At 47.0% G+C, this 13,062-nt stretch overlaps 5 protein-coding genes across 5 annotated transcripts; 2 read left to right on the plus strand and 3 right to left on the minus strand.

Annotated features, from left to right (window-relative positions):
* Positions 1–433: 433 nt before the first annotated feature.
* BHQ10_004491 (uncharacterized protein) lies at positions 434–4,617 on the plus strand (the record flags this gene model as incomplete). Its single annotated transcript, XM_040876862.1, has 6 exons — positions 434–666; positions 728–3,233; positions 3,293–3,578; positions 3,638–3,825; positions 3,883–4,062; positions 4,117–4,617. 6 exons carry the CDS (start codon positions 434–436, stop codon positions 4,615–4,617), a joined length of 3,894 nt encoding a protein of 1,297 aa, XP_040732995.1.
* Positions 4,618–5,437: 820 nt separating this feature from the next.
* Positions 5,438–9,091, plus strand: BHQ10_004492 (uncharacterized protein; the record flags this gene model as incomplete). The annotated part of the gene is made up of 8 exons (XM_040876863.1): positions 5,438–5,555; positions 5,823–6,283; positions 6,340–6,524; positions 6,581–7,767; positions 7,819–7,950; positions 8,002–8,729; positions 8,780–8,897; positions 8,946–9,091. The coding sequence occupies 8 exons, from the start codon at positions 5,438–5,440 to the stop codon at positions 9,089–9,091; spliced, it is 3,075 nt and encodes a 1,024-aa protein (XP_040732996.1).
* Positions 9,092–9,659: 568 nt separating this feature from the next.
* BHQ10_004493 (uncharacterized protein) lies at positions 9,660–9,869 on the minus strand (the record flags this gene model as incomplete). Its single annotated transcript, XM_040876864.1, has 1 exon — positions 9,660–9,869. One exon carries the CDS (start codon positions 9,867–9,869, stop codon positions 9,660–9,662), a length of 210 nt encoding a protein of 69 aa, XP_040732997.1.
* Positions 9,870–10,417: 548 nt separating this feature from the next.
* BHQ10_004494 (uncharacterized protein) lies at positions 10,418–11,317 on the minus strand (the record flags this gene model as incomplete). The annotated part of the gene is made up of 3 exons (XM_040876865.1): positions 10,418–11,030; positions 11,080–11,166; positions 11,235–11,317. 3 exons carry the CDS (start codon positions 11,315–11,317, stop codon positions 10,418–10,420), a joined length of 783 nt encoding a protein of 260 aa, XP_040732998.1.
* A 505-nt stretch (positions 11,318–11,822) lies between these two features.
* BHQ10_004495 (uncharacterized protein) lies at positions 11,823–12,847 on the minus strand (the record flags this gene model as incomplete). The annotated part of the gene is made up of 3 exons (XM_040876866.1): positions 11,823–12,464; positions 12,521–12,594; positions 12,652–12,847. 3 exons carry the CDS (start codon positions 12,845–12,847, stop codon positions 11,823–11,825), a joined length of 912 nt encoding a protein of 303 aa, XP_040732999.1.
* Positions 12,848–13,062: the final 215 nt, after the last annotated feature.

The raw sequence follows: 13,062 nt of genomic DNA on the forward strand, positions 1-13,062 counted from the left end.
CCGGTGGGGACCTTCCCAACTGTCGTGGGGTTGTTTTTGGTCGCTCCACAAATATCAAACTAGCACTTCAATGTTGGTTATGTCACTGTCAGCTTCAACTTGTGTGTGCACAGAGACAGCCTCGAATGCTTACCTTCTCAGCCATAACTGTTTGTTCCTTAGTCAGGAATACTGAGCTTATTTGCAGCATATGATAAGCGTATGAGCAGAAACTAAAAAGCTGAATCGCTCGAGGCGCCTTTCATCGGCGGCGTGGACAAGGCCGTTTATTTTACACCATCAAGCTTCACTCGACACCAAGAACTTGAAAGAATACTTGTTGTTGAATTACCACAGTATTATCTCGAGTATTACAATTATTCAGATTTCTCCCAAAGACGGTGTGCATATTCTTCATCACTGATCAATATCATCCCAAGTCCGCTATTCCGCCATGGTGGATTATCTATCCTCACAACTGAGCCAGCTTCGTCTGAGCTCCGATAAACTGGATGCAGCAACCTTTGATGCGCGACTCATTGAAGAAGAAGATGGGATCATAGACAGCTCTCGGTCTCGAAAGAAAATTCGTCGCCACAATGAGGAAGATCTGAAAAAGGAATTGGAGGATGAGTTTCTCACTCCTTCGCCGCGGTTTAGTCCGGACTGGTTGAACCGACTACAAAAGTAGGTCTTTCAATATTTAGTATACCGTGTAATACGTGTACGAGACTGATCATTCAATTAGGAGATGGGACGTGTCTATCGACTATCAAGACATTTTCGAAGTAGCACACACTCAGACCCGCACTATCATTCGCTTCAATCGCGAAGGCCTTGAGGGCCGAGTGACGGGATACCATGAAGTGACGATACCTGCAAGTAGCGCTACAGCAAAGAACTCGACATCGCTACTGAGACGACCAGCAGCCCGAGCAGATTTCGTCCGCGGTGCCGCTGGGTTCTTTCCCTTTGCACCAGGAGGTCTAGATGGAGTAGAGGCTATTGCTGAGATGGAATCCGATATGCAAGCTAATGAACAACAGCGAGGGATAGGAAAGCAAAGTCTTGACCGTATTATCAATTTTGGAACTGAAGGTGGATTACTAGAAATCCCACCGGGGTTCACGCGAGGTCTTAATTTGAAACAGGTGGAATCAAAGACTGCAAAAGAAGATGATGAAGAAGTGGAAAAGACTCTGGACCAGGAAGAGGCCATACAGGTTGAGCGTCCTGAAATCGATGGAAACGCGCAGGAATACAAAGATGGTGAAGAGGAAGTGGTGAGCGAGGAAGAAGAGGAAGAAGAAGATATTGATTCCTTATTACCGGTCGAATTTCCTGCTTTCGAGCCTAGAAGTCACTTGCTCGCAGCTACAGCACAAAAAGGTGGTCGTGAATGGGCACATGTTGTTGATGTCAACAAGGAAATCTCAAACTTCCATGACCTGGTACCCGATATGGCAAGGGAGTGGCCCTTTGAGCTCGATACTTTCCAAAAGGAAGCAGTCTATCATTTGGAGAATGGGGACTCGGTTTTCGTCGCCGCGCACACCTCTGCCGGTAAAACTGTTGTAGCAGAATATGCCATAGCCCTTGCTGCCAAACACATGACCAAAGCGATTTACACGTCACCAATCAAAGCTCTCAGTAATCAAAAATTCCGAGACTTTCGAAATACATTCGATGATGTCGGTATATTGACAGGTGACGTTCAAATATCGCCGGAGTCGAGTTGTCTCATCATGACTACAGAAATTCTGCGAAGCATGCTTTACCGAGGAGCAGATCTGATTCGCGACGTTGAGTTTGTCATTTTCGACGAGGTTCATTATGTCAACGACATGGAAAGGGGTGTTGTATGGGAGGAGGTTATCATTATGCTTCCGGAACATGTTACTTTGATTTTACTGTCAGCTACCGTACCGAACACTTATGAATTTGCCTCGTGGGTTGGACGCACAAAGAAGAAGGATATATATGTGATTTCTACTCCAAAGCGTCCAGTGCCGCTAGAGCACTATTTATGGTCCGGCAAGAGCATGCACAAGATCGTTGACTCCAACAAGCGTTTCATTGAAAAAGGCTGGAAGGAAGCCGACGATATTCTTTCTGGACGCGACAAGCAGAAAGCACAAAAGGCTGCCGAGGCACAAGCTCAATCTCAAGCTGCACGAGGTGGTCAGCAAGGCAGAGGTCGGGGCCAGGCCAATGCTCGAGGAGGCCCGCGCGGTGGTGGCCAAGGACGCGGAGGTCCTCAAGGTGGACCCGGAGGACGAGGAAGAGGCCAGCCTGCTAACCGGGGAACCGGAAACATTGCTCGAACAGGACGAGGAGGAGGAAGGACTACAGCTGCACAGGACCGAAACGTGTGGGTTCATCTAGTGCAACATCTGCGCAAGGAGAATCTACTGCCTGCTTGTGTTTTTGTCTTCTCTAAGAAGCGATGTGAAGAAAACGCAAACTCTCTCTCAAACCAGGACTTCTGTACAGCAACGGAGAAGAGCGCTATTCATATGATAATTGAGAAGTCCTTAGCTCGATTAAAGCCAGAAGATAGAGTCTTACCACAGATCTTGCGCCTTCGAGAGTTACTAGGTCGAGGCGTCGCTGTGCATCACGGAGGTCTTCTGCCTATTATGAAAGAAATTGTCGAGATTCTCTTTGCAAGGACTCTCGTCAAGGTGCTCTTTGCTACAGAAACATTTGCCATGGGCTTGAATTTGCCCACTCGAACAGTGGTATTTTCGGGTTTCCGCAAACACGACGGCAAGAGCTTCAGAGATCTTCTGCCAGGCGAGTATACTCAAATGGCGGGCCGAGCTGGTCGAAGAGGTCTGGATACTGTAGGATATGTGATAATCGTCACCAGTGGTAGGGATGAAGCACCGCCTGCTGGTGCCTTGCGTCGCATGATGCTGGGTGATCCTACCAAACTAAGGTCACAATTCCGTCTAACATACAACATGATTCTTAATCTTCTTCGTGTCGAAGCTCTTAAGATTGAAGAAATGATTAAGCGAAGTTTCAGTGAGAATGCAACCCAAGCTCTTTTGCCGGAACATGAGAAGCAGGTGCAATTGTCTGAAGCTAGTCTTTCGAAGATCAAACGTGAGCCTTGTACCTACTGCGATATTGATCTTGAAGCCTGCCATCAAGCATCTGTCGAATACGAAAAACTTACACAGGAGCTTCATTTGGGCTTGATGGCGTCCCCAGTTGGAAAGAGACTTTTCATGATCAAAAGACTTGTGGTATATAGGAAGGTAAGCTGGAAACTGGAGATTCGGCGGATTGTGCTTCATACTCACAGATTACCCAGGACGGAATCCGTACCGCCGGTCTCATTGTTCGCGAAGGTATCAGTGGTGGCGAGCCAAGTATTCAAGTATTGGAAATTGGCGCCGTGAGCGACAAGCGACATCCAAGCGACATTCTGCCGTTCCTACCAAGCTTCCGTCGATTCTTCAGGAATTTGCCTACAAGCTCCGCCGATATGAATCTGAAAGTCACCCGGGTTGGGTTAGCTGATGTAGAATGCGTGACCAACACTTTCGTCAAAGTGACGGGGCCGATATGGTACCTCAATATCAAGAAAGGTAAGTAACAACCATTTCGAACAGGCTTGGACACACTTATTGATATTTTTGCTGCGCAGAATCGCTCAAGTTTGGTGACAAAGAGTTGTCAAAGTACTGCGCATCATGGGAAAGTCCTTGCTGGGATGAACTCGACTGGGATCGCGTAAAGGAGCTTCAAATTCGGGAGATATTGATCAAGCGACAAGAGCAGGCCGCCATTGCACAGAGCTGCCATTGTCTCTCGTGCCCGGATTTTCTCAAACATGTTTGCCTCCTCATCCATTTATTACCTATATCTTCATTGACTGACTTTCCATTTCAGTTTGAAATGCAGCATGACGAGTGGCAGGTCAAAGAGAACATTTCACAACTTCGTCAACTCATGTCAGATCAGAATCTGCAGTTGCTGCCTGACTATGAACAGAGGGTTGAAGTCCTCAAGGAGCTTGGATTCGTGGATGCGGAGTCAAGGGTAATGCTAAAGGGCAAAGTTGCTTGTGAGGTGAGTTAGACGAACAATCTAAATTCAAAGCAAACTTGTATTGACTCATTCCAGATACATTCTGCTGATGAGCTGGTTCTAACCGAACTTGTTCTTGAAAATGTGCTGGCCGAGTACGAGCCAGAGGAAATCGTGGCTCTTCTCTCGGCATTCGTGTTCCAAGAGAAAACGGAGAACGAACCGACACTGACGCCCCGTCTGGAGAAAGGCAAAGAAGCCATCATCCGTATCGCCGACAAAGTGAATGATTTCCAGATCCTGCATCAAGTCATTCTTTCGAGCGAGGATTCCAACGACTTCACCAGCAAACCCCGATTCGGTCTCACGGAGGTCGTATACGAATGGGCAAGGGGCATGTCATTCAACCGAATCACAGACCTCACAGACGTCATGGAAGGCACAATTGTGCGATGCATCACTCGACTGGATGAGACATGCAGAGAAGTCAAGAATGCGGCAAAACTGGTGGGCGATCCGACTCTTTATCTCAAGATGCAGCAAGCGCAAGAGTTGATCAAGCGCGATGTCATCTTTGCAGCCTCTTTGTATATGTGATTGGCGAATGGGCTGTGTATGTACTAGTTGTACAGCTGTCAGAGTGCATACGAGGTGGTCGTCTTGTTATATAGATTGGCCAATGAGGTTATTACCACTCGCTGGGGAGGCTTAAGGGCAAGACAGCTGGTGTCGGGGTCTAAGCAGCCACATGGAGATGGCGCTTAGCATGAGCTGTCTGTATTGTATAGCTAGCTACTGTACCTTTCAATTACAGCCATATACTATAGATTTGACTATTCTTTGTACATCATTGCTCGACCAGATGACATATAAGAATGGAGTAATAATATAGAAATAATATTCAGATGGTAATTCTGTGACCCTTGTCTTACAGTCGACAAACATCGAGGGTAGTCTTGGCGGGGAGTCACCCCTAAGCTCTCTCTCTCCTTCTCGGCAGAAAAATTTCCCAACTCAATTCTGTGCAAGCAACCCACTCTCCGCGAAACGAATCCACTCAGCCACTCCAGTACTACGCTCCTACCAAACAGTTTCTTTTTTTTTTTTTCTTTTATCGTTTATCAAACCGATCAAACCGAGCAAAAAAAAAAAGCCAAAAGAGGCTAAATTCCACACACCCACCCCTCTTTTCTGTGGCTCTTGCATAGTACCGCCGTACTACTTACAATACCTTCATTTTCCTCCACCTTTGGGCCTGCTGGGAACGTACATATTTTCTTCCCTTTGAGGCTTTGCGAGTGTGGGACTTTCGTTTTAATCACCCCGCAGCCTCACATTAATTTCAATTTGATATTTCCTATTTATTTATCTCGCGCTCGCGATATTCGTGTTGGTGCTCGAGGGCACACGGAGCAAAATGGATGTGAACGCTCTTCGGGACCGTATACAGTCGACGCTCGACGCGAATGCGGACACTCGACGACAGGCTGAGTTGGATCTCAAATATGTGTGTTTGTGTTTGATCATTTTTATGCGTATGTATCTTTAACTAACTATATTTCCTGGTATAGGCCGAGACGCAACCCGGATTCACAGGCGCTTTGCTGGATATTTTGCAGGGCGAACAAAACAATGCTGTTCAACTTTCTGGTAKGGAGAAMCCCCGCCATGATTATGCTCGAATCGTTTGTCTACACAATCACATTCAATACATTTGCAACAATTAGGATAAATCGAGAGACGATGTTTGCGATTCGCTGCTAGTCGCAATTTTTACATGTGTGTGCTGATTGCTTTCATAGCCGTTGTGTACCTGAAAAACCGCATCAACCGAGGATGGGCCCCCTCCGAAGACACCAGCAACTACAAAAAAATCCCCGAAGAAGAGCGTCCAGCACTCCGAGATCGATTGATCCCTATCCTCGCCGCATCCCCGCCCAACGTTCGTGCGCAGTTCATACCGCTCATTACCAAGATCCTCTCATATGACTTCCCCGAGAAATGGCCTGGTTACATGGACATCACGCTGCAGCTGTTGAATGCCCACGATGTGAATTCCGTGTTTTCGGGACTGCAGTGTCTGTTGGCGATTTGCAAGGTGTACAGGTTCAAGGCGAATGAGAAGCGGGGTGATTTTGATAAGATTGTGGAACATTGTTTTCCTCAGCTTTTGAATATTGGTAATAAATTGGTGGATGAGGAGAGTTTGGAGGCGGCGGAGATGTTGCATACGGTTGTCAAGGCTTATAAACATGCTATTTATGTGCGTTCTTTGCCTCTTTTGTGTTTTATGGTAATGGTCGACTGACTTGCGCACAGTTTGAACTTCCGCCGCACCTCAAAACTCACCAGGCCACTGTTGACTGGTGTACTTTGTTCTTGAGAATAGCGGCCAAGTCGCCTCCAGCCAACTCGATGCTCGAAGACCCCGAGGACCGAGAGCAAAATCACTGGTGGAAGTGCAAAAAGTGGGCATATGGGAACTTGAATCGCCTATTTGTTCGGTTTGTAAACCTATTTTGTTTGTAGAAATGATTTACTAACTCAGTGATGTATTCAGATATGGAAACCCCACGTCAATCACCAAAAGCACATCGTCCGATGTTACTACCTACGCCAAGTCGTTCATTACCACGTTCGCCCCCGAGATTCTGAAAGGATACTTGCAAGAGGTGGAGAAATGGATTAAAGGTCAATGGCTCAGCAAGCCCGTCCTTTCATATACCCTGATTTTCCTCGAGGAATGCGTGAAGCCGAAAACAACATGGGATCACTTGAAACCGCACATGGATACTCTGATTGCACACCTCGTTTTCCCTCTGCTTTGCCAGACCGATGAAGATCTCGAGCTTTTCCAGACGGATCCTCCCGAGTACCTCCACAGGAAGCTCAACTACTATGAGGAAATCTCCGCTCCCGATGTTGCCGCCACGAACTTCTTGATTTCACTTACAAAAAGCCGAAAGAAGCAGACCTTTAACATTCTGCAGTTTGTCAACGGTGTGGTCAGCAAGTACGAAAACGCACCGGATGCAGAGAAGATTCCCAGAGAGAAAGAAGGAGCTTTGCGTATGATTGGATCGTTATCTTCAGTTATTCTGGGCAAGAAAAGCCCCATTGCTGACCAGGTCGAATATTTCTTCGTCCGCCACGTTTTCCCTGAGTTCCGTAGCCCGCACGGTTTCCTCAGAGCTCGTGCTTGCGATACATTGGAGAAGTTTGAGCAGCTGGACTTCAAGGACCCGGCAAATCTGATGACCATTTATCGCAATATCTTGGAATCCATGGCTGACCCCGAATTGCCTGTGCGGGTCGAGGCTGCTCTTGCATTGCAGCCTCTTATTCGCCATGACGCCATTCGTACATCGATGCAACACAATATTCCTCAGATCATGCAGCAGCTTCTCAAACTTGCCAACGAAGTCGACGTTGATGCCTTGTCCAATGTCATGGAAGACTTTGTCGAGGTATTCTCTGCGGAGCTAACTCCTTTCGCAGTCGCTTTGAGTGAACAGCTACGTGACACGTATATGCGAATTGTCGGCGAACTCCTTGAACGCCAAGCTTCCAAGAGCGATGAAGACTCATACGGAGACTTCCTTGATGACAAGAGCATTACCGCTTTGGGTGTTTTGCAGACTATTGGAACACTCATTCTTACTTTGGAAAGCACTCCAGATGTTCTCTTGCATTTGGAAACTATCTTGATGCCTGTCATCACCATTACCCTAGAGAACAAACTCTACGGTTCGTTCCCACTCTTGCTGTCACGAACGCGAAATGCTGACTTGCTTGTAGACTTGTACAATGAGATTTTTGAAATTATCGACAGCTGCACATTCTCAGCTAAGAGCATCTCACCAACCATGTGGCAGGCATTCGAGCTGATTCACAAGACATTCAAAGCCGGTGCAGAGCTTTATTTAGAGGGTGTGTATAATCATGATTCTTCATTATTTTCTGAAATGCTAACGTAAATAGATATGCTACCTGCTTTGGATAATTTTGTCTCATACGGATCGGAAATGCTCGTACAGAACCCCGCTTACCTCGGCGCTCTTGTCAGTATGGTAGAGGATATTTTTCACGATGAAAAAGTCGGAGGTGTCGACAGGATATGCGGCTGCAAGCTCGCCGAGGCATTGATGCTGAACCTTCGCGGATACGTCGACCAATATGTCCCTATTTTTGTCGAGCTTGCAATCAATGTGCTCAACAGCGGGGACGCCAAGACCAAGTCATACAGGGTTCATTTGATGGAAATGGTCATCAATGCCATCTATTACAACCCAGCATTGGCTCTGCAGATACTCGAGGCCAAGGGATGGACAAACAAATTCTTCAGTGCCTGGTTCTCGAATATTGACAGCTTCCGACGCGTTCACGATAAGAAATTGTCCATTGCAGCCATCAGCGCTCTTTTGACATTGAAGCCAGAAGATGTTCCCGCTAGCGTTCAGCAAGGCTGGCCCAGATTGTTGCAGGGAGTGACGAGGCTTTTCCAGACGTTGCCTGCAGCTCTTCAGCACCGTGAAGCTGCTACCCGAGAGTCGGATTATACCTATGACGACGAGGAGGATGACCTCGTTGATGAGGATACCGAGTGGGATGGCGAGGTTGAATGGAATGATCAGGATGAGGCTGAGGGTGGTGGTGACGATGATGTCGCTGATGAGAATGCGGCATACTTGGATTTCTTGAGTCAAGAGGTGAGTTTTCTTATGCATTCGTCACGTACTTGATACTAACTCTATGACAGGCTCAGAAGTTCGGTTCTTTCGCAGACGATGATGACGATGACCTGGATGAAGAAAGTCTTCTCGAGACCCCTCTCGATAAAGTCGAACCATATGGTCTGTTCAAGAATGTGTTGCTTGGTACGTTGCCCGCTTCTCAAAAGAGAGATCGATTACTGACTTTAACAGGCCTACAACAAGGACAACCACAACTATACGAAAACCTAACCAAGATCTTGACCCCAGAAGAACAGCAAATTATCCAATCCGTATTCCAAGAAGCCGATAAAGTCGACGCTGCTATCGCTGCGAGTTTAGCGAATGGCGGTAATTGAATAGACGGCCTTGAATGAGATACGATTGTTTCAATTTACCCCTTCGTTTTTGGCGTTTCTGTATGTCGATTGTCGGAAAGTTTGTCTTCAATCTTGGATTTATTTTCTGGTCTCTTGCTAGGGAGAGCAGAGATTGGAAATCAAGATCAAAATGCCCCCTTATGCCACTTATTCCCCTATCCCCCCGTCCATCACGACCTTCCCCTCCGCATCTAAATATATACTTGCCCCGCGTCATAGGACATACGGTATCCATCCCTCGATAGTTGTGAGCCCATTCACCTACCAGCTTACAGATTCCCCAATACTATTCTGCTCTACTTCAAGTCACGTCCGCGTACTAAATTAGTGCCAAAATGTTTTGTCATGATTAGATCGAATGCTACTCAGCAAATTGCCTACATTTCTACTCGTGCGATTGTGCCCTTTTAAAAGTTGACATCCATTGCTTATGGAGTCCATCAAGGTCTACCATAATCATAAATTAAATACATTCTAAGACATCACTTCCACTCTTTCCATTTATCATCTCTTCATATCATGAATTATGAAAGGGGAAGAGGGAGGACTAAGTAGCCTTCTCCTTCGCATGCTTGTCAAGTGGATGCACCGGATTACTTCCCAGCGACTCCTTATTCTCATCCGATTTCGTCTTTGAGTATTCATCGCTAGGCGCGGCGTTGGGCTCCGCTTTTCCGCTGCCCGTGGCTTCTTGTTGTTGAGCTCCAGGTTGGCGTTCTTCGTCGGGCGATTGGCGGCCTGGATTTGGGGCGGACATTTTTTTCGACTTCTTTCTTTTTTATTTTTGGAGTTTTGAAGGTTTGTTGGAGGTTCTGATTGCTGTTAGCATGTCTGTGTAATTCGTTGTTGTTGTTAAGAGATATGATGGATACCTTTGTAGATTGTTTGAGGACTGGAGATATGTAGATGTTTCTGGGTAGATTTAGGAGGGGTTTGTTGTCAGTGAGTCTGAGTGGAATGCAAAAGTTAGCTTATTTATATAATTCTCAACTACTCGATCCATTACAGGTTGTCGTGCTTCATCATGATGACGTTTGTACGAGTATGATATCAAGTCTTGGCATAGAGACATTTCCTATCTGGGTATAAAGGTGATTAGTAAGAATGCTTAATCATACAGACACTTTCCGGTAGTTAAAACTAAGTAGTTGAATTCGTCGTTCTTGAAAAAGATATTTCATTTAGTACTATAACTATTTACTGACTAATAATAAGAACACGCCTTGTCAAAAGAATACAAACAGGCTTGCAGTTCAGAAGAAAGAAGCAACCATTACTCATCAGAAACACCAGGTTCTAGCTGATTTAAAGAGGCTTGCCCTCAGTCGCGGGAATGCTGGTATTGGTAGCACTAGGGGCAACATCCGGAGCAGTCACACCCTCAGAAGTAGACTGCTCGCTAGTCTTTCCAGACTTGAGATCGGCAAGACGGCGAGCCTCGTTGTGAATGTCGCGGACCTGCTTGTCGGTCTGCACATAAAAATCGCGCACCTTCTGGCCAGTGGGCGTACCGAGTGCCTTCTCAAAGTACGAGGTCAATCCACGCCAAGAGCTCTGAGCCTGGTCGGTGATCTTGTACTTCTCGTCAAGACCCTTGGCTCGATCGGTGGCCTTGGTCTTGTCGTCAAAGGTGGAAAGGGCGGCAGTGAATCTGTTAGAGAAGCCATGCTTTTGGTCGAGGGCAATAGCCTTTTGGATGGCTTGGTCGCTGATGGTGTAGCCGTGGGCAAGGTACTCTGCGATAATGCGAGAGCGGGGCTTATCTTCTTGTTCAATGTCGTGTTGGTTCTCGTCCTTGGCCTCATGGGCACTGGCTGCGTGGCTACCGGCAATTTCGTCGATGGTGTGAGCGGCCTCGACGTGCACGGCGGCAGGGCCAAGTTGAGTGTTGTCAAGGAGGAGAGCAGTCTTGGCGGCTCTGTCGAATAATTAGTATTAAGATCTCTCGTCTCCAAGGTACTACATACGTCTCTTTCTCAAAGGTTACAGTAGCAGACTTGGGAGCATCAGCTGCACCAGACTCAGCTGTAAGGCTCAGGTTGGAGATTTTTCCGCTATTCATTCGTTAGTCTTTGATGATGAATGGTAAGAATATAATCGTCGATGATCAGGATCAACATACCAGAAACTGAAGAAATCGCGGACTTCCTTCTCAGTAGTCGCAGGGGCGATGCCCTTGACGTAAACAACGTTGCTTCCAGACATGTTATTCGTTTGATTGGTAAATATCAGGTAATTTTGGTGTGGCTTTGTGAGATTTTAATCGAATTGATGGTACGAATGTAGCGAGCAGAGGTTTAGGAGTTATTTAAGGGGAAGAACGTACGATGTCATCGACGTGGTGGTCGCTGTTCTTGTTGGCGGGGAGCTGCATGCGCCACAAATGCATGACGTAGGAAGAGGGGCTTACCCGATGTTGTCATTTTTCGCAGTTGCCTACGCTCCAGCCACACTTTTGACACGTGAAAATACACAGTATACATAGGAAAACAGAAATCGTTGGGATCAACTAGGCCAGCCTGTTTAATTTAAGCTTCAAGTCTAGGCAGCTATTAATTGTAGCTATTATTAGACTTCAAATCAAGAAAGGAAGAGAGGAGAAGAAAAAAAAAAGAGAAAGAAATGATTGCGTCCATCCTTGTAAACACCAATCAGTTTTGCAATCTTCTACCCAAGCAGACAAAAGAGAAATTCCAATGTTCGTAACGTATCACGACTCTGACAATGAGGTATCCCGCATGCCAGTCACTATGCCATGGGTAGATGACTCATCCGGAGACTGTGGATGCGAGTCGCGATAAGCTCTGAGGTTCTGCTCTAATTCACGTACCCGTCGCCGAAGCATCTCATTCTCTCTTCTGACAGATTCAAGCTCTGCTCGGTGTTGTGCTGTCTCTTCAAATCGAGTTCCCGCTGTCGACGAGATCGAGGTCGAACGTCGGGCCTCTGGCGGATGGGCAGAGTGGGAATGTGATACGGAGCTGCGATGGCTCTGCTGGCCCTGAGATTGGAGTTGAAAGCCAACGTCACCGTAGGGCGACACGGGCTGACGCGGTGAGGTGACAGATGGCTCCCGACTGCGTCCAGCACGAGTGAACTCTCCTGAAGGACGTGACGGAGGTAGGGCAGTGTCGCGAGAAGGGGCAATGCTCGAAACGCTTGCTGCTAATGCTGCCGATCCGGGAGGAATGTGGGAACTGAGGTTGGAGGACGAACGATGTTGACGGGATGACGTAGGATATATCGATGCCTCCACAGTATCAGTCAACCCTGTTGATGTAGAAGATGCCGTCGATGCAACGGACGCCGTTTGTTGTCTGAGTTGGCTTAACTCCCTTGTAAGGCGGTTGACCTGATGTGGGGTTTGTATTAGCATTTTTCCAGATCGATATCGTAGGAGACACAAACCACTGCCTCTTGTTCTTTTTCCAACACCAGATGCAAATCAGCGGCGGTCATAGGACGGGGGTGACGCAGAGGGCCTATCACTGTAAGTATATACTTTCGCTATGCGCAGACCTTATTATATACAAACTTACCTGGTCCAAAACCTGCGCTTGCAGGATCGCTAGCAATAGCAGACGACATGGCGTTCGCTGGCATGGGTGGAGGTCCCATAACATGAGATGCTCGCTGTGTGATGGAAGAAGTTGAATTGAGCTCAGGGTCTGGCGGTTGGGAAGTATGACGAAGAAGGGGAGACGGAGGAACCGAGTTTAAATCAGGAGGAGCCATGGCTGGGTCTCGGCTGAGAAACTCTTTTTCTTCGAAATTCCAGGAACGGGAAAAGATCAATGACTCGATGTTTTGACAACTGAGCCACGATGATATCAAGAAAATGCCGATGATTAGAGATAAGCAAGGGCTATTTTTGTTTAACAGAAGATCATGTAAACAAACGACCAGATTGCTGGTTGATCGATGTGCTCAGACCGAGTTGTAGTAATTTC

The sequence above is a fragment of the Talaromyces amestolkiae genome (genome assembly GCF_001896365.1).
Source record: "Talaromyces amestolkiae strain CIB chromosome Unknown scaffold7.1, whole genome shotgun sequence".
In the NCBI taxonomy this organism is placed as follows: Eukaryota; Fungi; Ascomycota; class Eurotiomycetes; order Eurotiales; family Trichocomaceae; genus Talaromyces; species Talaromyces amestolkiae.